The sequence below is a fragment of the Aquarana catesbeiana genome, linkage group LG10 (assembly GCF_042186555.1).
Source record: "Aquarana catesbeiana isolate 2022-GZ linkage group LG10, ASM4218655v1, whole genome shotgun sequence".
Taxonomy (NCBI): Eukaryota; Metazoa; Chordata; class Amphibia; order Anura; family Ranidae; genus Aquarana; species Aquarana catesbeiana.
Genome location: NC_133333.1, coordinates 124,290,956 through 124,313,703, shown reverse-complemented (window position 1 = coordinate 124,313,703; position 22,748 = coordinate 124,290,956). Strand labels below are relative to the sequence as shown.

The 22,748-nt window shown below is 42.6% G+C and overlaps 1 protein-coding gene across 1 annotated transcript in view; it reads right to left on the bottom strand.

Annotated features, from left to right (window-relative positions):
• The window catches only part of ARHGEF12 (Rho guanine nucleotide exchange factor 12), a 441,882-nt gene that overhangs the window by 310,089 nt on the left and 109,045 nt on the right, over positions 1–22,748 (bottom strand). Inside the window, exons 6-7 of the mRNA XM_073602566.1 lie at positions 11,259–11,308; positions 10,178–10,235 (exon numbers count right to left, since the gene is read on the bottom strand). Of these exons, the coding sequence (XP_073458667.1) occupies positions 10,178–10,235; positions 11,259–11,308 (108 nt within the window). The remainder of the gene's footprint in view (positions 1–10,177; positions 10,236–11,258; positions 11,309–22,748) is intronic.

Here is a 22,748-nt window from a genome sequence, read left to right as displayed (position 1 = left end):
AAACTGCAATTCAAATGGCGTGCGGTGTGGTGTGTAATGTCTCCTCCACTGCTGACAGCTCCGTCCTACCCCTCCCCGACGCGTATTCGGCACAGGGATCACGTGCCTTCCTCTGGGGGATATCATTGGATCATTGCAATGATATCCTCCAGAGGAAGGCACGTGATCCCTGTGCCGAATACGCGTCGGGGAGGGGTAGGACGGAGCTGTCAGCAGTGGAGGAGACATTACACACCACACCGCACGCCATTTGAATTGCAGTTTTTTACGCTTGTTAAAGTTTGGTGCACTGGAGCACCCACTCAATGTGAGTACCCTCCTGGAGGATTTTCTTTTAAATAAATAAAATATCCCTGCGTTATTACACTATGGAGTTCTTACTTCTCTCCTATACATGTGGATTCTGACTGCACCTGTGAGGATTGTATTCATATCATTCCATCCTGAGGGAGCCCAGGAGTGGCCCCATTGCGTGTTTGACACAGTTTAGTTACTGGGTCACACAAGCAGAGGTGAGCGCAAGCACATGTGGGGTGTCACGGGAGAGCACGTATTGTTTGCTGTGATTTGAGCACCTTTCAGAAGATTTCTGAGGAACTCCTATTTTATGGACACTGTTTGTACACATTTTTTTAGGTTTTAACCCGTGGATTGAGCTGGACACTTGCAATACACAGGATACCTGTGCACTTGTTGTTGTTTTTCACTTATGTATGGTGCACTTTCAATGGGTTATATTGCTTTTTGCACAATGTTATATGCACTTTGAGGCTATATATTGCACTTTTATATACAATTATTATATTACACATATATGGTTTTACAACTTATTTATAGTGGATTAATTTACCGATTTTGCACGTTATTTTAGTTTATTTTTCAGCGCAGGCACAATTATTTTTATGCTTTATTTTTTGTGAAGTAGAAAGACAGCAAGAAAGCAAAAAAGCAAGTAGGAACGTACAGTAGAAAGGAACAGAGATAACAGCAATAGAGACTTTTTTGTGTACCTCTGCAAAATAAAAACAATTCTGGGGCATCTCTGGAGTAAATGTCAGCAATGTCCCCCTCTCACCTCCACTTACTGAGCAGGTTCCCTAAGCTTAAAAGATGAAAGGCCTGCTACAAGAGGATGAACCTGCAGTAGATGAAGCATGGAGGGGCAAACAGACTGTACACATAAGGAAGAGGATGACAATTCAATAGGGACGTGAAATTTGAGATAGTGGGGTAGGAACCTCTTTCCCCTCTAACTGCCTCAAGGGATTTCCCAAAGAGAAGTTCACCTTCAAATGGCATACTTAAAAGGCACCTTTCTCAAGCAAGGGAGATTGCAGTGCTAGTTGTGGAAAGAATATGAGCTTCAGCACCAAAAAGGAAAAAAACATTAAATACAAGAGACATTGGAACTTCTAGAACTTATACAACTCCCTTTCTCCCTAAGGAGAAGCCATGACATCTAGCAGATAACACATGTTTATAATGCAATATATTTTACCCATATTTATTGCATGTCAGCACAATCTATGCTGCAGTTTGGTTGGATCTAGAGTTCCTATTTAAAAGCCTGCAAGCTAGATTAGACGAGAATTGAACCCAAACAAAAAGGTCAAATCAATAATCAGAAGTTACAGTTACCATTATTAGCTTGTTACCTTCAATTCATATAATAAAAAAGGACATTCTTAAGTAAAACACTTAAGAGTATTGGTTTATTGATCCATGTTCTAATACAAATCCAACTCCTGGGCACCAACTAGACAGTGTAACCTTCCTAATCAAGTAGATAAAAAAATATTAGCAACTTTAGAAGTGGCTTGAATAACAGGCTTTAATATACAGTATACTGAAGCCTTTTGCGAATCAACAGGGAGTCTTAATGCATTCCCCCCCCATGAAAATCAAGAGTTCTACTTTCCTGCCAGCCAACTACCATTGAAACAAATAAGCCTTAAAGTGGTTTTAAATTCAAAGTTTTTTTTTTACCTTAATGCATTTTGAGTGTTAAGGTAAAATACCTTCAACTAGTCCTCGCTCTATCCAGCGCTGTGCCCCCCTGCAATGGCGCTGTTCTCTCTTCCTGGTTTCAAAGGAAACTCCGTAGCAAAATGTCATTGGCTCCTGATGCTGTCAGTCAAATACTGTGAGGAGGGAGCAGGGGGCATGGCCAAGCCACGCTGTGTCTATGGATGCAAACAGCCCCTCTGGGAAGCATGCCTGCACCGGTGCCCTCTCAGCACACGGCTTGCTGCGGGGGGCACTCACAGAACAGGAGGAGTGGACAGTGATGGAAGGGGAATCCAGAAGAGGAGGCAAGGGACTATAACAGCTTTTTTTATAATAGGAAGAAAGAGTAAGCCTTTAATATCACTTCAACTACAACATTTACAATAAAGATTTCACAAAAAATAACTACTCACCTCAATCCTATCTTCTGGGGAGTGTGGGTAAAGTCACCGCCCTTCACTGATTCCTCCTCCTCACTTGAAATCCTGCGAGAATACATTCCTGCAATGGGCTAGAATGCAATCTCGCCAGATTTCAAGTGCCCAGCTTTTCCAGGAGGCAGTGGTAAGGCATGGTGATGTCTCCATGCCTCCCAGAAGCCAGGAGGAGGGGAGTATTTTTAGCTTTTTTTTTTTTTTAAATCTATATTTTTACAGGTTTTCTCGTTGCTAGTTTTGTTTGGAGGGTGGGGGCTAGGCAGGAAAAAGACCATCTATTTTTCATATAAAGAGAAGAAACAAGAAAAGAAGCACCTCCCCCACACAACACCAGAACCCGGAGCCAACACACCAGGGACAGCCTTGGTCTTGGGAGATAACCCGATCGGTCTCTCCAGAGACATCACTAATGTATGCCATAATGACAAAATATTCTGTTGCTAATGTCTGGAGTGGAATTGGAAAAGGAACTGCATTGACCGCCATCATTTACCTTCGGCCAACATACCCAGCACCCCCAATCCTCTGATAGCAGCTGCAATCCACACAATCTCATTTATATTCCTCTTCAGCCTAGAACCAGCCTCCCCTTCTCCTGTGCCCTTTGGAATGCCGCTCTGTTTGTGATAAATAGGTCATGGACGGTGATGAGTTTGTTACAAACTCCCTGAACAAACTTGCAATTACTGAGACCTGAATTCAAGAATCTGACCTTCCTTCTCCTGCTTCTCTCTCCTATGGTGGCCTCCTGTGGACTCACTCTCCCAGGCCTAGTGGACGGAAAGGAGGTGGTGTTGGAATCCTCCTATCCCCTCAAAGCACTTTTCAGGTTCTTCATCCACCCCCCTCTCTGTCCCTTTCTTCATTTGAAGCTCACTGTATTCGTCTATTTTCTCCAGTTTCATTGAGAATTGCTGTGATCTATTGGCCCCCTGGACCGGTATCAAACTTCCTTGACAACTTCCCTGCCTGGCTACCCTACTTTCTCTCTTCTGAAATTCCAACAATCATTCTTGGTGACTTCAACATTCCTGTTAATCTTAACACTCACGCTACGTCTAAGCTGCTGAGCCTAACCTCCTCTTTTGACCTAAAACAATGGACAAGCGCTTCTACTCACTCTGTTGGCAACTGCCTTGACCTCATTCTCCTACCTATGCACTCCGCATCACCTCTCCAATATTCCTTTTCCTCTCTCTGATCACCACCTTATTAGTTTCACTCTCTCCTTGTCTGCCTCCTCCTTGCCTTCCAACTACCAAACCATTACCCGTAGAAACCTTCACCATCTTAACCCTTCTCTTCTTTTTTCTGCTACATATTGTCTCTACGACAAAATCTCATCCTTGTCCTGCCCCAACTTGGCCACTTCTGTCTACAATAGTTCACCGTCATCCACCCTGAATACCTTCGCCCCCCTCACTACACACAGAATCAGGCCCCGACCGCTACAACCCTGGCAGACAGACAATACCAGAAGCCTCAAAAAACATAACCGCGCTCTTGAGCGTCTGTGACGTAAAACTAAGTCACAGCAAAATTTCAGCCAATAGAAGTCTGCCCTCCAAAAATACCATTCCTGCCTCCACACTGCCAAACAGACCTACTTTATCACTCTCATTAACACCCTCTCACGCAGTCCCCGTCAACTCTTTTCTACCTTTACCACTCTACTTCGTCCTCCATTACCCCCACCCACTAACTTACTGCCCAGGAGATTGCTAATCACTTCAAAAATAAGATTGAGACAATTTGTATCGAGATCTCCGCTCTACAGATATCTCCCTCACCTTACACTCCTTGTCCTTCTGCACAATCAATACTTCCCTCTTTTAACCCAGCTACTAAAGAGGAAGTCACTAAACTTTTTTTCTAATGCCCACCTAACCTCCTGCCCCCTGGACCCTGTTCCTTCTCAAATACTACGGTCACCATCTGACTCAATCCTACACTCCTTAACTCATATCTTAAACCTCTCCCTCTCTACTGGCATCTTCCTAAACCATCTAAAACATGCGCTAGTCACTCCCTTACTCCCTTTTGTCTTCAAACTCCTTGAACGTTTAAGTCTACAATCGACTGAGCGACCACCTCAATGAGAATAACCTTCTTGATCCCCTTCAGTCTGGATTTCGCCCACAGCACCCCACAGAAACTGCCCTCCTAAAACTCACAAATGACTTACTAACAGCCAAAACCAATGGTCATTATTCCATACTCTTACTCTTGGACCTTTCTGCTGCCTTTGATACAGTTGACCATCCCCTCCTCCTCAAAAAACTCAATTTGCTTGGTCTTCATGACTGCACTCTCCGTTGGTTCAAGTCTTACCTATCTCATCACACCTTCAGTGTCCCCCAAGGTTCTGTCCTTGGACCTCTACTATTCTCGATCTACACATCCTCCCTGGGTCAGCTGATAGCCTCCCATGGCTTTCACTACCATTTATATGCTGATGACACCCAAATCTATCTCTCTGCCCGTCAGCTCACCCCATCAATCTCCTCACGCATCACTGATCTACTAACAGACATATCAGCCTGGATGTCAAACCACTTCCTCAAACTGTATCTATCTAAAACTGAGCTCTTAATATTTACTCCCCCACGTGCCCTTCCCCTGACTTCTCTGTCAAGATCAATGGCACATCTATCAGTCCGTCCCTGCATGCCAGAGTGCTAGGGGTAACCTTAGACTCTGAACTGTCCTTTCAGGCCCACATACAATCCCTGTCCAAATCATGCCGCCTTAGCCTCCGCAACATTTCCAGAATATGCCCCTTTTTACCTAAATGACACCACCAAGCTTCTAATTCACTCCCTGGTCATCTCTCGCCTTGATTACTGCAAATCCCTCCTCATTGGGTTACCTTTACATAGACTATCCACCCTTCAGTCCATAAGGAATGCCGCTGCAAGACTCATCCACCTTACCAACCATTCAGTGTCCTCCACCCCTCTCTGCCAATCCCTCCACTGGCTTCCACTCACCCAACAAATAAAATTTAAAGTACTAACAATAATTTACAAAGCCATCCATAACTCTGCCCCCAGCTACATCACTAACCTAGTCCCAAAATACCAACCAAGCCGATCTCTTCGGTCATCCCAAGACCTCCTACTCTCTAGCTCCCATGTCACCTCCTCCCATGCTCGCCTTCAGGATTTCTCCAGAGCTTCTCCCATCTTTTGGAACTCCCTACCCAAATCTGTCCGACTGTCCCCTAATCTATCCATCTTTAGGCGATCCCTGAAAACCCTTCTCTTCAAAGAAGTCTATCCTGCTTCTAACTAACACTGTTTGACTTCCTCCATCAGCTCATCCCCCTACAGCTATTACCTTTTGTATCAATTGACCCTTCCTTTTCAGATTGTAAGCTCTAACGAGCAGGGCCCTCTGATTCCTCTTGTACCAAATTGTAATGTAACTGTAATGTCTGCCCTCATGTTGTAAAGCGCTGCACAAACTGTTGGCGCTATATAAAACCTGTATTATAATAATAATAATAATAATAATTGGAGGCTACCAAGTCCTTAATATAAAAGCAGAAGTTCAGGTGACTTCTGGATTGGGGACTGAACACTCTGGCCTCGGAAGTACTAAGGACCAGATCTTAGATATGCTAAGTGTTGAGTAGGAGCCAGGGACAATTGCTCAAGGTCCAATGCAGTATGGTCTAAAAAGTCAGTCGGAGGATGAACACACCCAATAGCTGCAAGTTGGTGAGAAACACCAGCAGCAGTGCAGAGTAGAGCCTTGATTGAAGAAGAAAAGAAAATGCAAGAAATATAAAATGCAAGAAATATATGTTCGTCTTTAAAACAGCAGAGCTGAAAATAGATGTTTATCCTCCTAAGGACAATATCTAAAATGGAGGTATGCTGGCAGTGAGGGGTTACACCCAGAGTTGGGCTATGGCTTTACACAGGGGCAACCCTTCAGGTGACTTAGCCGCCTGACAAGTCGCCCTCCATGCATTGCAATGGAACTGTTCTAATAGGAGCAACTCAAGTTGCTCAAACCTAGAAAAAGGCTCCTGTGCTACTTTGGAGCGACTTCAGAGCGGCCTGCATTGACATCTATATAGAAGTCGTTCAGCAAGCCATGCTGTAGTTGCGCTCTGAAGGGGTGGCTTCACAGTCAAATGACTTGAAGCCGCCCCTGTGTGTACCGGCACCAATACTACCAGCTGCAAGTGCTTACATGCAATATTTTCCAGCAAGCATGACAACTGTGGGAAAGTTAACTTACCCTCACATGTAGGGAGTACATTATACGTTCATAATTATCACAACATATTAAATTATGAGCACTGCTTGGACCTTACACGCTTATTGAAGTCTGCTTGCTTTTCAGATAAGGTCAGAAAATCTTTCATGACCAGAGGTAAATGAAACCTACAGTGCTGAAAAAGTATTTGCCCCCTTCCTGATCTTTTTATTTGTTGCATATTTGTCACACTAAAGTGATTCAAATCATCTAACAAATTTTAACACCTTCACGCCTAAAGGTAAAACCAATCTTAATGCCTAAGCTCAATTTTGCAACTTTGACACGAGTTAGTAAAACCATACATATCGCAACTACTTTGTGCATCCGGGTGGATTTATACCTTGATTTTTTTCAGGACAAATTGGGCTTTCATTTGGTGGTAAACAGTTACGGATATCTCCTAATTTTTTTTTTTTATTATCTAAGGAAACTGGCCCAAAATAGTAAAAAAAAACAAAAAAAAAACACCTTTTTTAAAATGTAACTGCATTATTCTTGCTACTACCATAACCTACCACCAAAATAAATTCTCCTGCTCCCGACAACCACAGCGATAGCGCATGTGTGTATGTTGGTTTTTGTTTGTACCCGTAGTACAGCCCAGAAACAATAATGCGCATTTTGCTGTTTTGTTTTTTTTTTTTTTTATCCTACCTAAAACACACCGACTGACACCGATACCAATTAAAAAAAAAAAAAATCCTGTCCAAAAAACACTGACCCTGACCTTTGATCCAAGCACCTGATTTAGATCAAACCTTGAGCTAGATTTTTTTTCTATTTTGTAAAAAAATTTTAAGAGCTCGCCTCATCACTTACTTCCTGGTTTACGAGACACCAGAAGGGACATCACCGACTCCTCCCAAATTTTTGCCTCGCTGGTCGCGTGACGTTCTCCAGGGAATGGTCCCAAGAGAAAGCCACGTGACCAGTGATGCAACGCATTGGGAGGAGCCAGTGACGTCACTTTCGGTGTCTCGTAAACCAGGAAGTAAGCAGTGAGGCAGCGAGCTCTTGATGTTTTTTTATTACATGCAATTATACAAGATGCTGTAAATGTGAATGGGTGATTTTATAATAAATAATATTATTTTGAAGCAGTATTGCGCTAAGATTGTCTATAGTATTTTGAGTAATCTTTAAGGAGCAGATTCCACTGTATGCTACAAGGACTGCAGGCGCACCTGGATACAGTGCGTGTTTTATGATCTTGGAAGATCTTTATACTCAAGGCTTGATTGACCTGTAGGGGGTCCCCCTGAGGTGAGCAGGCAATTCACCTAGAGGTGGTGGTGAACATAATCACTGGATTTTTGCTGTATGGCACATATTCGAACAAGTTTTCCCTGAGAAGTGGACTCTTGCCTTGAATTTTAAAATTTGTTTGGGATTTTTTTCACATTTTCACTTTATTTTATATTTTTTACATTTTTTGTGGTTTATTTTTTCATCATGGTAGTGACGTTTTCTACTATATGTTACATACTGTATAAAGTCATTCATCAGCACTAGCTATTGATGGTAATTAGCAGTGTGTTATTCACATATTTTTTCTTGCACAGGTTCACGTTTCACAGGTTGAACTAACGCACTATTATTTGACTTTATACTGTTTAAGCTCATGCCATAGCATCTCAATCAGACTTAAGCCCGGACTTTGACTAGGCCACTCCAAAACCTTAATTTTTTTTTTTTTTTTTCAGCCACTCAGAGGTTGACTTGCTGGTGTGTTTCGGATCATAGTCCTGCTGCATGACCCAAGTGTGCTTGAGCTTGAAGTCACAAACTGATGGCCAGACATTCTCCTTCAGGAATTTCTGGTAGAGAGTAGAATGCATGGTCCCATCAATTATGGCAAGTCATCTAGGTCCTGAAGCTGCTCCAGACCATTACACTGCCTCCACCATGTTTGATTGTTGGCATAATGTTCTTTTTATGAAATGCAGTGTTTGTTTTACGCCAGATGTAACGGCACATCTTCCAAAAATGTTTACTTTTGTCTCATCAGTCCACAGAATGTTTGCTCAAAAGTCTTGGGGATAATCAAGATGTTTTCTGGCAAATGTGAGATGAGATTTTGTGTTATTTGGGGACAGCAGTGGCTTTCCCCTTGGAACGCTCCCATGGATGCCGTTTTTGCCCAATCTGTTTATTGTTGAATCACGAACACTGACCTTAAACTGAGACCTGTAGTCCTTTAGATGTTGTTCTTTTATGACCTCCTGGATGAGTCGTGGTTGTGCTCTTAGGCTGGTCACTCCTGAGATGGTCCAACACTGTTCAAAGTTTTCTCCGTTTGTGGATAATGGCTCTCACTGTGGTTCACAGGTGTCCCAAAGCCTTAAAAATGGCTTTGTAACCCTTTCCAAGCCGATACATGCATTAATTTGTTTCTCATCTGTTCTTGAATTTCTTTAGATCGTGACATGATGCTTTTTGAGATCTTTTAGTGTGCATCACTGTGTCAGATGTATTGATTAAACAGGCTAATCACGGTACATAAATGATTTATCGGGGGGGGGATTACTTTTTTACATAGGGCCAGGCAGATCTGGACAGCATTTTTTTCCCCCTAATAAATGAAAACATCGTTTAAAAACTGAATTTTGAATTTACTCGGGTTATCTTTGTGTTGTATAAAAAAAATGTTCTGATTATCTAAATCATTTAAGAGTGACAAATATGCATAAAAAGAAAAAAAAATCAGGAAGGGGGCAAATACATTTTCACAGCATTGTAGATGCTCAAACCAAATGTAGTAGTGTGAGCATGCCGCAGTTACCTTGACAGGAACTACACAGGGAAATTTATCAAAATTGTAGCTGACAGAATCTAGAGCAGCTGTGCATTGCAACCAATCAGTGCCTATCTTTCATTTTTTAATGCTTAACTGAACAAACCGGAGATAGAAGCTGAGTGGTTGCCATGCACACAATCTTGGGAGAAGGCCATGACCACCCCCCACAACACACAGCAGGCAACTGACAACCTCAGCTGTGTATGTTTCCTTGTTTCCTTATTGGACTGTTTGGAGGGGTTGTGTTCATTCCCTCCACTTAGATCTCAGATTACACTCAGCTCCCTGCTGTGCAGTATGTGAAATGATAGCTCTGCCCCCTGTCTACTGGAGCTCAGAAATAGCCTTTGATCTGTGTACTTTGGCACAAGAGAAGAAATTGCGGCAAATAAACCGGCACAACTTCTGTAGAAGGATCTTTTTCATCTCTGTGCATCACCTAAGGCTAGTCACTTCTCTGGGTATTTTCAAGGCTTTTCAACCGATTTAATATCCTGCATACCCAACACATGCTTCCTTAATACCTCCCCCGATTGCCTCTCTTTACCTACCCCTGTGCAGCTGTATATAAAGTATGCAAAATTTAACAGCGTATGTTCCCTCACTGTAGAAACTACCTTCATTGTGACAATGATTTCGGTAAATGAAAATCAAGGATGCTCACACTTTATAAGCTTTACCACTTCCAGATGGTTAGAATGTGTGACCAGTGTTCCATTAACCTGAAAAAATACAGATGGAGATGAGATGCATGTCCTAGTTGCAAAGAAAGGCAAAAGGTCACAAACATTAACCAACAAGTATGGCACAGTGAACATTAACATGACATTAAACAATATCCGTATCCCCCCCCCCCCCCAAAAAAAAAAAAAATCCATACACACTTACTACTCAATAGTCCTGTAATTTATTTTTCTTAAAATCATTTCTTACTGTGTTTTTCTGTTTCCTTATAACCAAGTCTGTAAGCTACCAAAACTCTCCTATTCCTCCTTTCTGCCATTTACTTGGCACACTACAGGGTGGCTACATTCCTACATAAAGTGGGACAATGGGAACGAATGTAGCCACCATCTAACAGGAAGGTCAAAGTAGCAAAATAAAAAAAAAAAGGAATGTAGAGATTTTAAGGCGGCCGAGAGCACTAGAAAGTGCATTTTTGAGTTAAAGTTATTGTAAAGGCTTGTTTTTTTTTTTTTTAAATAACATGTTATACTTACCTCCTTCTGTGTAGTTGGTTTTGCACAGAGCCACCTTGATCCTCCTCTTTTCCAGTCCCTCTTCGCTGCTCCTAGCCCCTCCCTCCTTTGAGTGAACCTCAGCCAGCAGCTTGCTACAGGGGGCACCCAAGCCAAGTCAGAGCTCCGTGTATCCATTCAGACACGGAGCCCTGACCTGGCCCTGCCCCCTCTCTCCCCTGATTGGCAGACTGACTTTGACAGCCGCGGGAGCCAATGGCACCGCTGCTGTGTCTCAGCCGATCAGGAGGAGTGTCCTGGATGGTTGAGGGGATCGTGGACATCGCTGGAGAGAGAAGGGACTCAGGTAGGTAATTAGGGGGGTGCTGGGGGGCTGCTACACACAGTGCCTTTACAACTCCTTTAAGAATACATACTGAAATAGATTTTTTTTTTTTTTTTAAACCAGTGATGCTCTACTTCAGAAAAAAAGAGCAATCATTGTCAGAAGGATTCAAATACATAAATAAGCAGGAGAACTTTTTCAAGTATCAAAATATTTTGTACCTTGATGATGCGGTCACCAGTCTGCACTCCGGCTCGCATGGCAGCGCCATCTAATGCAAAGAGGAGCACATTAATAGCAGTAAAAGTGAACATGCACCTTAATAATGTTTGTTGTTGGAATTAACACAGTACTAACTATGGCCTATCATGTGTAACTTACACAGCCCATGGAAGTCCCCATTATCAGCTAACTGGGACTTTAAGAGTCTTTGTTGACCCACAGTCATCTTGTTCAATAACAACTAATATCTAAACACATCCCAACAATTTGTAACTTATAAGCAAAGAAAAAATTTGACCACTATGAGCCACATCCTGGAATTAAAAGCACATCTCCAGAATATTTATTTTCCAGTTTTGGACTGTGTAGGGAAGGGTTAGAAAAGCTGTTAGATTTTTATCACTGTCAACATTTCACATTCCTCCTTTCTTGTTCTATCTGACACCAGTCTGTATGCAGCACAAATCTTTGTTCTTCACCTAAATGTGAAAAATGTTTGCCAACTAGCTGAATGAAGTGCTGGGGATGTTTGCAAAGTTCAATGTTCTGTCCTGCCCATGTACACCTTTCCTATGCTAGTGATATATGGTGTGTGAGTGGCTGCCATTTTATTTGACAAGTTTGACTATTGCTATATACAGTATGGGCCTCAGGTTGGAAGGTCAGATTTAGTAGTTTTGAGTTAGAAACCACACTTTGCAGAGGTGCTTTAATATGGCAGTGTTTGAAAATGTATGCCCCAAAAATCTAGTTTTTTCCTAAAAAAAAAAAAAAGTGAAGTGGCTTAATTAGGCAAAAAACACATGCAGCACATCTCTGTAATACATGCACATTTCTGCAATTTTTTATCAATTTGATAAAATGCTAAAAAATACATAACTTTTTGATTCTGCAAAATACTGAATAAGCTTTTAATTTCCTGCAGCTTGTTGACAACGCTGCCTCTGCTGCACTGAAACTCCAAGCAGCGTTTTCAGCTATGATCGAGTTCTCCCCTGCTTGTTTATAAAACTAATTGCTGATATTCTCTTAGGCTATGTTCACACTTATGTGGGTATGCGTTTAAATCGCAGGCGTTCCTGCACCTACAGTCAAAATACTCTGTTCTTTAGCAAATGTGCAAAGATGCTATTATATCTTATTGGCACCCTTGTTCATCTAAAAATGCAGCGGCTGCAATCTTGAAAAGCTGCAGAGACCTTTTTCCTGCGTTTCCTGCAGGTATAGCAGTCCATTCAAATGACTAGGCTGCTGGGACCACTTAAACACGGCACGCAGAAAAGGAGTTAAATGTGAACCTAGCATAAATGCATATACTGAATTCTTTCTCAGCAAAGCAATGCTGCTGCCTTAAAGGGTTTGAGAAAAAATGAAAAAAATAAAGCCCCACACTCCCCTCCCCCCCAGTCTCCATGGAGACTTAAAAGCCCTAGAGAAGCGGGAGAAGAGTAGGGATTTTAAATCCCTGGACCACTATACCAGCTGCGTGAGCACTGACAGTGCATCACCCCGCATTCATTATTTCTGAAAAGGTGAACACTTTAATGCGGGGGTCCACCTATCTATCGTCTTTTTTTTTTGGAGTTCATTCACAAACTTTTCTTCTCATGATTATCTACTCACATGTTCTGTGTAATAAGTCCGCCTGTGTCCGATTTCGTTGTAAAGAATAACTTAAAATTCACTGAAGGTGGTTTCCATCTTCATTGTGGGCATTTGAAGCCCACAAGCATGTATTTCCTGGATGCGGTGAATGCTGGGAGCAGAGATGTTGTGATGACGCTGTTGCACAATGCATGCTGGGAAGCCTGAGACTAGCTCCCAGGGACTGTGGGAGGTCTGGGAGAGGCTAGAAACACGCCTACTCCCATGGGAGGAAAACCAGGAAGTGCAAAGAAGATTAGAAAAAAAAGGTAATTACGGCGATTTAAATTTTTTTACACAGCATGTCAGCATCTAGGCAAGGAAGAGAATGCATAGAGATAATGTTCAAAATTTGGGTGGAACCCCGCTTTAAATCCAGAGAGTTCTCGCATACTGTGCGTAGGGAAATACTAACTAGAAGATAACATTTTGGGGGCGTGCCTACAACAGGAAGAGACATTGGACGCCTGGTGATGATGTCAGAGTGATAAAAGTGGAACAAGGTAAAAGAAAAAAGAAATCATGTTGGCACATGCACTGGAGTGAGGGGGGAGTTAAATTTGGGTCAGATTGGAAGTGCCAAGACATCTCCCCATTGGGAACACAAACAGCAATACTAATCGGACATATGATACAAATATTTTTGGCTAAACTTGGGTAAAAAAAAAAAAAAAAAGCAAAGCAAAATTACAGAAGTTATTTGCGCTTACTTGCTTGTGAGGTACAGCTGTCCTTATGACTTATTACTTATCACAAGAGAAATATTATTTAGTAGTAGCATTCTACACCGGTACACAAAAACCTGTGGGGTATGATTTTAGTCAGATGGCTTTATTATAATTCAGAGTAAATATATGGAGCTGCACAAATCCGTTCTGTTTTGTTTTTTTTCTTAACAGTTATCAAATTTGCACCCAAGTAAAAAATGTCGATAAAAAAAAAAAAATCCAATTTTCCCACCAAATTAATACCCATATTGTATCATATATTAGAGCAGACTACAAAAGTAAAAAAAACGGACATCTCTGAAAAAATAAATAAATAAATAAATAAATAAATAAATAAATAAATAAATCTCAGGGTTTGGGGGAAAAGGCTCTAGTAGAATTATGATCTCCCATTAGATAAGTACCACTACAAAGTGCCGCAAATACCCAGTGAACCTGTCAGATTCTTGCTGCTGGAAATCAAAAAAATCTCACAGGGAAATCGCCTGTGTGTATGGACCCTTAAAACTAAATTAATCTAGCATGCTGTCTATTATATAATGGCCATGATGAACAGTTAAAGAAAAATTCTTACCCTACATCTTTTATTGATCCTGCCCACCATGGCACAAAGATAATATAGCACACTGATGGCGAACCTTGGCACCCCAGATGTTTTGGAACTACATTTCCCATGATGCATGTAGTTCCAAAACATCTGGGGTGCCAGGGTTCGCCATCACCGATATAGCACTTTGTCCTATTTCAATTGGTGCAGTAGAATGAGAGCTAGCATGGTCAACAGCTGGACTGGAGAGCAAACAGGATTTTTAAAACAGCTTACCTGTAAAATCCTTTTCTTGGAGTACATCATAGGACACAGAGCCTTAAGTATTTACTTAGTGGGTTATAACTACCTTCAGGTGTTGACACTGGCACACCCAATACAGGAAGTTGACTCCCCTATAAAACACCTCTTCCTTCCAGGAGTACCTCTGTTTTTGCAGCCAAGCAATATACTTACACCCCATAAAAAGAGGGGCGGGACCTCTGTATCCTATGATGTACTCCAAGAAAAGGATTTTACAGGTAAGCGGTTTTAAAAATCCTATTTTCTTTATCATACATCATAGGACACAGAGCCTTAAGTATTTACTTAGTGGGACGTCCCATAGCAATGCTACTTGAGGGGAGGGAGACACAACCCGTAGGGCACCCCCAGACCTTGAGGACTTATACTGCTGCCTGCAGTACACTGCGCCCGAAGGCGATATCCTCATTCCTTCTTACATCCACTTGGTAAAATTTTTTGAATGTATGGACTGAAGACCAAGTTGCGGCCTTGCAGATCCGAGCAAAGGAGGCCTGATGACGCACTGCCCAAGAAGCACTAACCGCTCTGGTAGAGTGCGCCTTAACTTGAATAGGGGGAATCTTACCCCTTAAATCATAAGTTTGAATTATAACTTGCCGAATCCACTTAGCAACAGTGGATTTCAACGCTGCCTGTCCTTTTTGAGGACCCTCTGGCAGTATAAATAAGACATCAGTCTTACGAATTTGAGCAGTTTTCCTTAAATAGATTTTCACTGCTCTCACTACATCAAGACTGCAAAGTTGAGGCAGCAACTGAATCGGGAGAAAAGCGTAGATCAGTGAAAACTGATCCCATGGAGTTACCAGCGCATCTGTTCCGTATGTGAGTGGATCCCTTGTTCTGGACACAAAGTTGATTAACTTCATGTTGAATCTGGACGCTGGAAGATCTATGTCCGGAGTCTCCCATCTTTGGCAAACAGCCCGAAACACTTTGGGGTGAAGAGACCATTCCCCTGGGAATAACTTCTGGCGACTTAGATAGTCCGCCTGCCAATTTTCTACTCCCGGAATGAAAACTGCCAATAGGGATGGGACATTCCTTTCTGCCTATGTTAGGATATGGTTCACCTCTCTCTGAGCTGAGAGACTCTTGGTGCCCCCTTGGTGATTGATATAGGCCACAGCCGTGGCATTGACGGATTGAATCCAGACTGGACAATTCTTTAACCTGGAGGTCCAGGTTTTCAGAGCCAGATACACTGCCAGAATCTCTAGGATGTTGATGGGCAGGGCTCTTTCGAGTTTTGACCACTGTCCCTGGACAGTCGTCTCCTCCAGTACCGCTCCCCAGCCTGAGAGACTGGCATCTGTTGTTACTACTTTCCAGATTATTGGTCTGAAGGATTTCCCCTTCAGCAAATTCTGGCTTCGTAACCAACTGAGGCTTTGAGACACTCTTGGGGACAGCCGCATTGGTAAGTCCAAAGCTTGGATCGTCTTGTTTCAAGCAGAGAGGATTCTGTTTTGCAACAGTCTTGAATGGAACTGGGCATAGGGGACTGCTTCAAATGAAGCTACCATCTTTCCTAACAACCTCATGCAAAGGCGAATTGAAGGATTTGCTTTTGACCTGACCATCCGTACCAGCTCTTGTATGGAGCTGAACTTTGCTGGAGGCAAGAACACCCTTTTCTGGGCTGTATCTATGATCAGGCCTAAGTAATCCAGGCTTCCTACTGGTTTTAAGGAAGACTTCTCTAGGTTGAGGATCCAACCGAGACTTTCCAGGTAACTGGTTGTAATGCGTACGACTTTCCTTAAGCAAGTCACTGACTGGTCTATTAACAATAGATCGTCTAGGTACGCCAACACTGTTATGCCCTGTGCCCTCAACCTGGCTAGAGGTGGGGCCAGTATTTTTGTGAATACCTGTGGTGCTGTGGCTAGCCCGAAGGGTAAGGCAGCAAACTGAAAGTGCCTTTGTTCTACTTCGAATCGCAGAAACCTTTGGTGAGCGGGAAATATAGGGACAGGCAGATATGCATCCCTGATGTCGATGGACGCTAGAAGTTCTCCGCCTTGTAGGGTGGAGACCACTGACCTGATCGACTCCATTCGAAATGAGCGAATTTTTAGGAACCGATTTAGATTGTTTAGATCCAGAATGGGCCTGACATCTCCATTCGGTTTTGGTACCGTAAACAGGTTTGAATAAAAAACCTAAATCTTGTTCTTTTGTGGGAATCTGTATGATTACCCCTTGAGTCAATAATCGGTCTAATGCTTGAAACAGGGATTGTCTTTTCCCTGGATCCTTGGGAACGTTTGATCTCAGAAAGTGAGATGGTGGAAATTCCCAAAACTCTAGTTTGTATCCTAGAGTCACTGTGGAGAGAGAGCCCATCTGTCCTGAGTTTGCCTCTGCCAGACTTCTGCGAAATGCGGAAGTCTTCCCCCACCTAGGTGAGGGGAGACGCCTCTTCATGAAGAGGTCTTAGTATTCTGCTTTGTAGTCTTGCGGCTCCAGGTCTTCCTTTGAGCCTGGGCCTGTCCTTGCGATTTTCCTCTGGAATCTGACGGTGGAAGCTGTAGCCACTGGTTAGAAGCGGATGCGCTTGGCGCAGGAGAGAGATTCCGTTTAAATGAAGGACGTTTATACTTTCTTTTGACTGGCAAAAGTACTTTTTTCACTGGAAATTGTCTGTATATATGTATCCAAATCATCGCCAAATAGTTGCTCCCCATGAAATGGGAAACTAGACAGTAGGTTTTTGCAGGGTGCTTTGGCAGACCAACCCTTTAGCCAAAAGGGTCCTACGCATGTGTACTAGCACAAGTGCTAGGCGAGACACCTGGTGAAAAGAATCCTTTATAGCATCTATGGCAAAACATAATGCTTTTGGTAAATCGGCCAACTCACTGGCCTGTTGTGCAGGGAGCTCGTTAAGGGCCTCTGTGAACTGGTCCTTTAAGGACTGACAGATGCCTATGGCTGCAATTGCAGGCTGAGCAACAGTACCTGCTAAAGAAAAAGAGGATTTTAACAGGAATTCCAACTTTTTATCTGCTGGATCCTTTAGCATTTGTGCATTGTCCACTGGACAAGTTAAACTTTTATTCACACTGGAAATCGCAGCATCTACTGCTGGAACTTTCCATTTTTTGGCAACTTTTTCCTCCATAGGATAGAGAACTGAGAATCTCTTTGGAGGGAGAAAATGCTTATCCAGATGATCCCATTAGGTATGAATAAGCTTCTCTAGTAATGTGTGGACTGGAAACGCATGCACTGGTTGTGAAGGTTTCAAGGAACCCAAAGAAGAAACCAGACTTTCAGCTGACTCTGTTAGGGGTAGCATGAAAGTGGAGCAAACCATGTCCGTAAGGATTTGTACCTCAGATTGTGAAGCTGAAACTTCAACTGTTGTTTCCTCCACAGAGGAGTAATCGGTTTGTTTTTCCCAATCGTTTGAGGGTAATACCTCATCCTTTCCCCACTGTTCCCCTGGTAGGGGGTTTGGAGTGGGAGAGAGGGATCTAGCACCTTTCTTATCCCCTTTAATGGAGGGCGATGCGATTAAAGCTGCTAATCTTCCTTCTAAGCCCTGCAGGGCAGAGGAAAATGCATCTTCAGTCATGTATACAGGGGCTTAAGTATGAGAAGCAGTTGCACCACCAATTGCTTCCAATGACTCACCCTGGCTTGCCATGTCAGGTATCTCAGGAGAGGATGACAATGTGGAAGCATGTCTGGAGTTCCCAGTGCCTGGGGGTGCTTTTGATGCCTTAGTAGTAAGCCTTGAAGCCATAGTACAAAGCACAAAAAGCAAAAGGTACTCTAAGAACTGTTATATTTACTTGAACAATAATAGGAAAAACAGTGGTAGCATAGAATGATCTAATGCTAAACAAAACGTTTTTTCCTGTACTGCAAATGCCTGGGTAAACCCCTCACGTGCACCAGCGCTTCTGTGTCCTGTGGCAGCCTTGCTTCAGCTGCTCTGAAAGACACTGTCTGTTTCCCAGAGTATCAGCTTTAAGCTTTTTCAGGTGTGAACCTGATTGTCTATGTGCCGCACCCTTTCCTGTGCTTCAGCAACAGTCACCTCAGAGGGGAGGGGATTTACACAGCCTTTTTATCAACTTTTCAGATTTATGCTTGTTTAAACATAACATGTATCTCTATCCACTCAGTTTCCCCATTTAGGGGGAGAGGAGACCCCCCCCTCCAGCTGCTGAGACACGCTGTATTAGCACAGGTTTAAACAGGGTCTATACACTATTACTCCCTCTAGAGGAGTTTTTAAGGCATTTTACAATATAATTGAAAGAAAAGTCATAGGTGGACTTTGCAGTTCCTATGCTTTTCCTCTTACCTTTTCCTCAGGATACTGCTGAGTAAACAGACAGATCCAAACTTCACCCATCACCGCGGGCAGCGTGTTTAAACCTTCAAAGACTGGAGCCCTTTTAAAAGGGGTTCCACTCCTTTTGACCATGTATAGCACCCCTCAGGACAGCTTTAGGCAATGTAGCAAGACCAAGAAGAGTCCTGGTTTCTAGGGTCCAGCCCTCAAAGAGGAGCGTTACAGGCAAAACCTCGTTCTTCTATGCGAGGCCCAGGTACCATCCTGGAGCCACAATGGCGGGATGGATCCAGTTGTGGAGGCTTTTTAAATCCAGCATGGATCCCTCCTGGCACATCTTGACTCGTGCCAACACCTTTAGACAAAAAACTGAGGTACTCCTGGAAGGAGGAGGGGTTATATAGTCAACTTCCTGTATTGGGTCTGCCAGTGTCAACACCTGAAGGTAGCTATAACCCACTAAGTAAATACTTAAGGCTCTGTGTCCTATGATGTACTATAAAGAAAGAAGGGATTATCTTTACAATCAGTCAGCATTTCTTTGAAACATGGACAAACATTTTTAAATCGATCCATAGATCAGCGTTTCATTTTTCAATGCGAAGGAGACTTCCTCTTTAACAAAATTTAATTGAAAGGACTAAAATTATCAATAATTCCTTTGATCCAATTATCCTTCAATAAAGTAACACTAAAGTCTCCTTTTTTTCCATTTGAAAATATACTTGTTATACTCACCTCTCCTCTGTGCAGTGGTTTTGCACAGAGCAGCCCAGATCCTTCTCTTCTTGGGTCCATCTTCAGCACTTCTGGCCCCTCCCTCCTGTTCCCCACAGCAAGTAGCTTGCTATGGGGGCATCCGAGCAGAGGCTGTGTGTGTCCATTCAGACATGGAGCCACGGCCCGGACCCACCCCCTCCCTGCCCTCATTGGTTAACTGACTGTTTTACAGCATCGGGAGCCAATGACACTCCGCAGCTGTCTCAGACAATCAGGAGGAAGAGTCTCAGCCAGCCGAGTCTCTCACGAAACATCACTGGATAGAGATGGGGCTAAGGGTTGCTGCACACAGAATTTTTTTTATCCTAATGCATAGAACTGCATTAAGATAAAAAAAAAAAACCCTTCTGCCTTTACAACCACTTTAAACACATGTGCTGCAATAGATTCTGATACAATTTTCTGTTCCATATGTAGCCATTATTGCAATAATAAATTAAACTACCTCAAGACCAGACACTTTTAACCCCTTTCTGGCCAGGCCAATTTTTCAGCTTTCAGTGCTCTCACACTTTGAATTACCCAAATGACGTTGTTATTTTTTAAAGACAGAGCTTTCTTTTGGTTGTATTTGATCACTGCTGGGTTTTTTATATACACAAGCCAAAAAATGGCAGAAAAAAAAAAAAAACTACTTTATTTTTCTTCATAAGTTTAGGCCAAAATGTATTGTGCTACATTTCTTTGGTAAAAATAAATAACCCAAATCCGTGTATATTATTTAGACCCCTTTCACACTGGAGCGGTGCGAGCCTTAGCGGTAAAGCGCCGCTAGAGGGGGAGCTATTAGCCCCCGCTAGTGGCCGAACAAAGGGCGTTTCGGCAGAGCTGTCCATTCAAAGATGCTGCTTGCAGGACTTTCCCGTCCTGCAAGCGCACTGCCCCAGTGTGAAAGCACTCGACTTTTTACACTGGGGTGGCTTGAGAGCCCCTTTCAGGCGCTATTTTTAGCGCTAAAACGCCTGAAAAGCACCTCGGTGTGAGAGGGGTCTTTGTATGAAAAGTTATAGTGTTCACAAACTAGAAAAAGTACGAGGCATAGCAAGTTTTTTGAAGCTGTAAATTTTCTGTCTTTAAAAAAAAAAAAAATTAAATGTATTTTTGTTGGTCAAGTTGTCATGTTAACCAGTTTTCTCTCACACACATACCACATAGGCATACTTTTAATTACACCCCAAAACACATTCTGCTATGCCTCCAGTGTATGTGGATACCACATGTGTGAGAATTTTTCAAAGTCTAGATACAGAAGTGCCCAAAATCCAAGGAGCACCCTTGGGCTTTCAAGGAGCAGTAATTACACATATAGCTTCCTGACTACATTTCTGGAGGCCCTGGAGTACCAGGGCAGTTAAAACACCCACAAAATGACCCCATTTTGGAAAATAAACACGCAAAGGTATTTTCTGAAAGGCACAGCAAGTCTTTTGAAATTGTCATTTTTTGCTTTAAGTTTTTGGAAAATGCAAGAAAGAACATTAAAATGATTTTTTAAAAACAAAGATGTCAATTAACAGGATACTTCTAACACACATCATAGGTATAGTTAGGTATATGTACGTATATAGGTATATTTAGAATTAAACTCCGATTGTCTACTCCTACAGAGTATGGTGATATCACATATATGAAGCTTTTTCACAGCCTAGCCACAAAGAGGGGCTCAAAATCCAAGGAGCGCCTTCAGACAGTCTAGGAACATAAATTAACATTTCTGGGGGGGGCACCAGGAAAGTGGAAACGCCTACAAAATGACCACATTTTGGAAAGCAAACACTCCAGGGTATTCAAGCAGTATCATGAGTCTTTTGAAGACTTCATTGTTTTGCCACAAGTTTTTGTAAAGTGCAGAAGGAAAATAAAAATGATTTTTTTTTTTTTTTTTTTTTACACAAAGTTGTCAATGTAATATTTCTCACACACAGCATTGCAATACTTAGAATTACACCGAAAAACGCATTCTTCAATTGGTTGATTTGTGTATGGACACAAATCAACCAATTGTATCTAAACCAAACCAAATGTACTGTAATGGTTGCCGCTAAATAGGTGGTCATGGAATATAGCTTAGTGTAGTGTCACCTATAGTATTCCAAGTTCCTATAAGCCAAGTAAGCTTAGCCTACTTGTACATGGCTGCCCCCAGGAATGCCATGTTCAGTGGCCATGAAGTACAGAAGGCTGAAGAGAGGAAGAACGAAAGAGTTCCTGTAGTTCTGGGGGTGCAGCAGTCCACAGGGGATGGCTGGGACTGGTGTCTCACAGGAACATAGTCAGTCGGACATACAAATGGGTTAATTCAGGCCACAGGCAGAGATATGGTTAGCAAACAGGCAGAGGATCGGTCCAGGCAAGAAGTATAAACATTTCCAGAAAACACTGAAGAGTGAAGCGATCACTAGCAAGAAAGTAGTGATTTAATTCAAATCAAATAGGGTAGAACTACAAGGGGAAGCTTGAGAATGTACTAGAAGATAACTTAGAAAGGGAACCAGCAGGACATGCAAATAGTCTGCATTTTGCAAAAGTGGAGGGGTATTATTTAGGTTGAGGATGACCAGATGAGACAGAGGACATCTGCCAGTCAGATTTGCTGTTTGAGTATGAGGTAGACTGGGAATGTCTTTGAAGTACTACTATAGCAGTAGAAGAAGAATTGGGTACTTCTGTCAAATCCCAAGATCTCCTGCAATGAGACAGGCATGTAACCCGGGCTCTAGAGGCATCAGGGAAAACTGTTTTAAAGGCAGAAGAGACACCTAACCTTAAAGTGGAAGGAAAGGCTAAGCAAAAAAAGCCAAATAAGCGAAATACAGCTCCTTAACATTGACAGGAGGAAGCCACGATTCCACAGCTTGTTTCCAGTAGGTCTTTGTAGCAATAGCTCTAAAAGTCCCTATGCCTGGAATAGCTGCCTATAGCAGAGAGGGGGTTAACAACCAGTTAGGACTGTCCATAAGCAGTGATGTGCTTGTTCTTTTTTCTGCCTAGTCCTACTCCTGAGGGTGGTGATATAACCCTATGGTCAAGAATGTGAAGAGCTGTGTCCGTTAATGAAGAAAAGAGAAAGCAGGCTCATCCTCCAACTGCAGAGTAGAAGGCACAGAATCCAAAGGATCAAGAACTGACAAAAGACACTTCAGTGGAAGACTGTGAAGAATCTGAACAACAT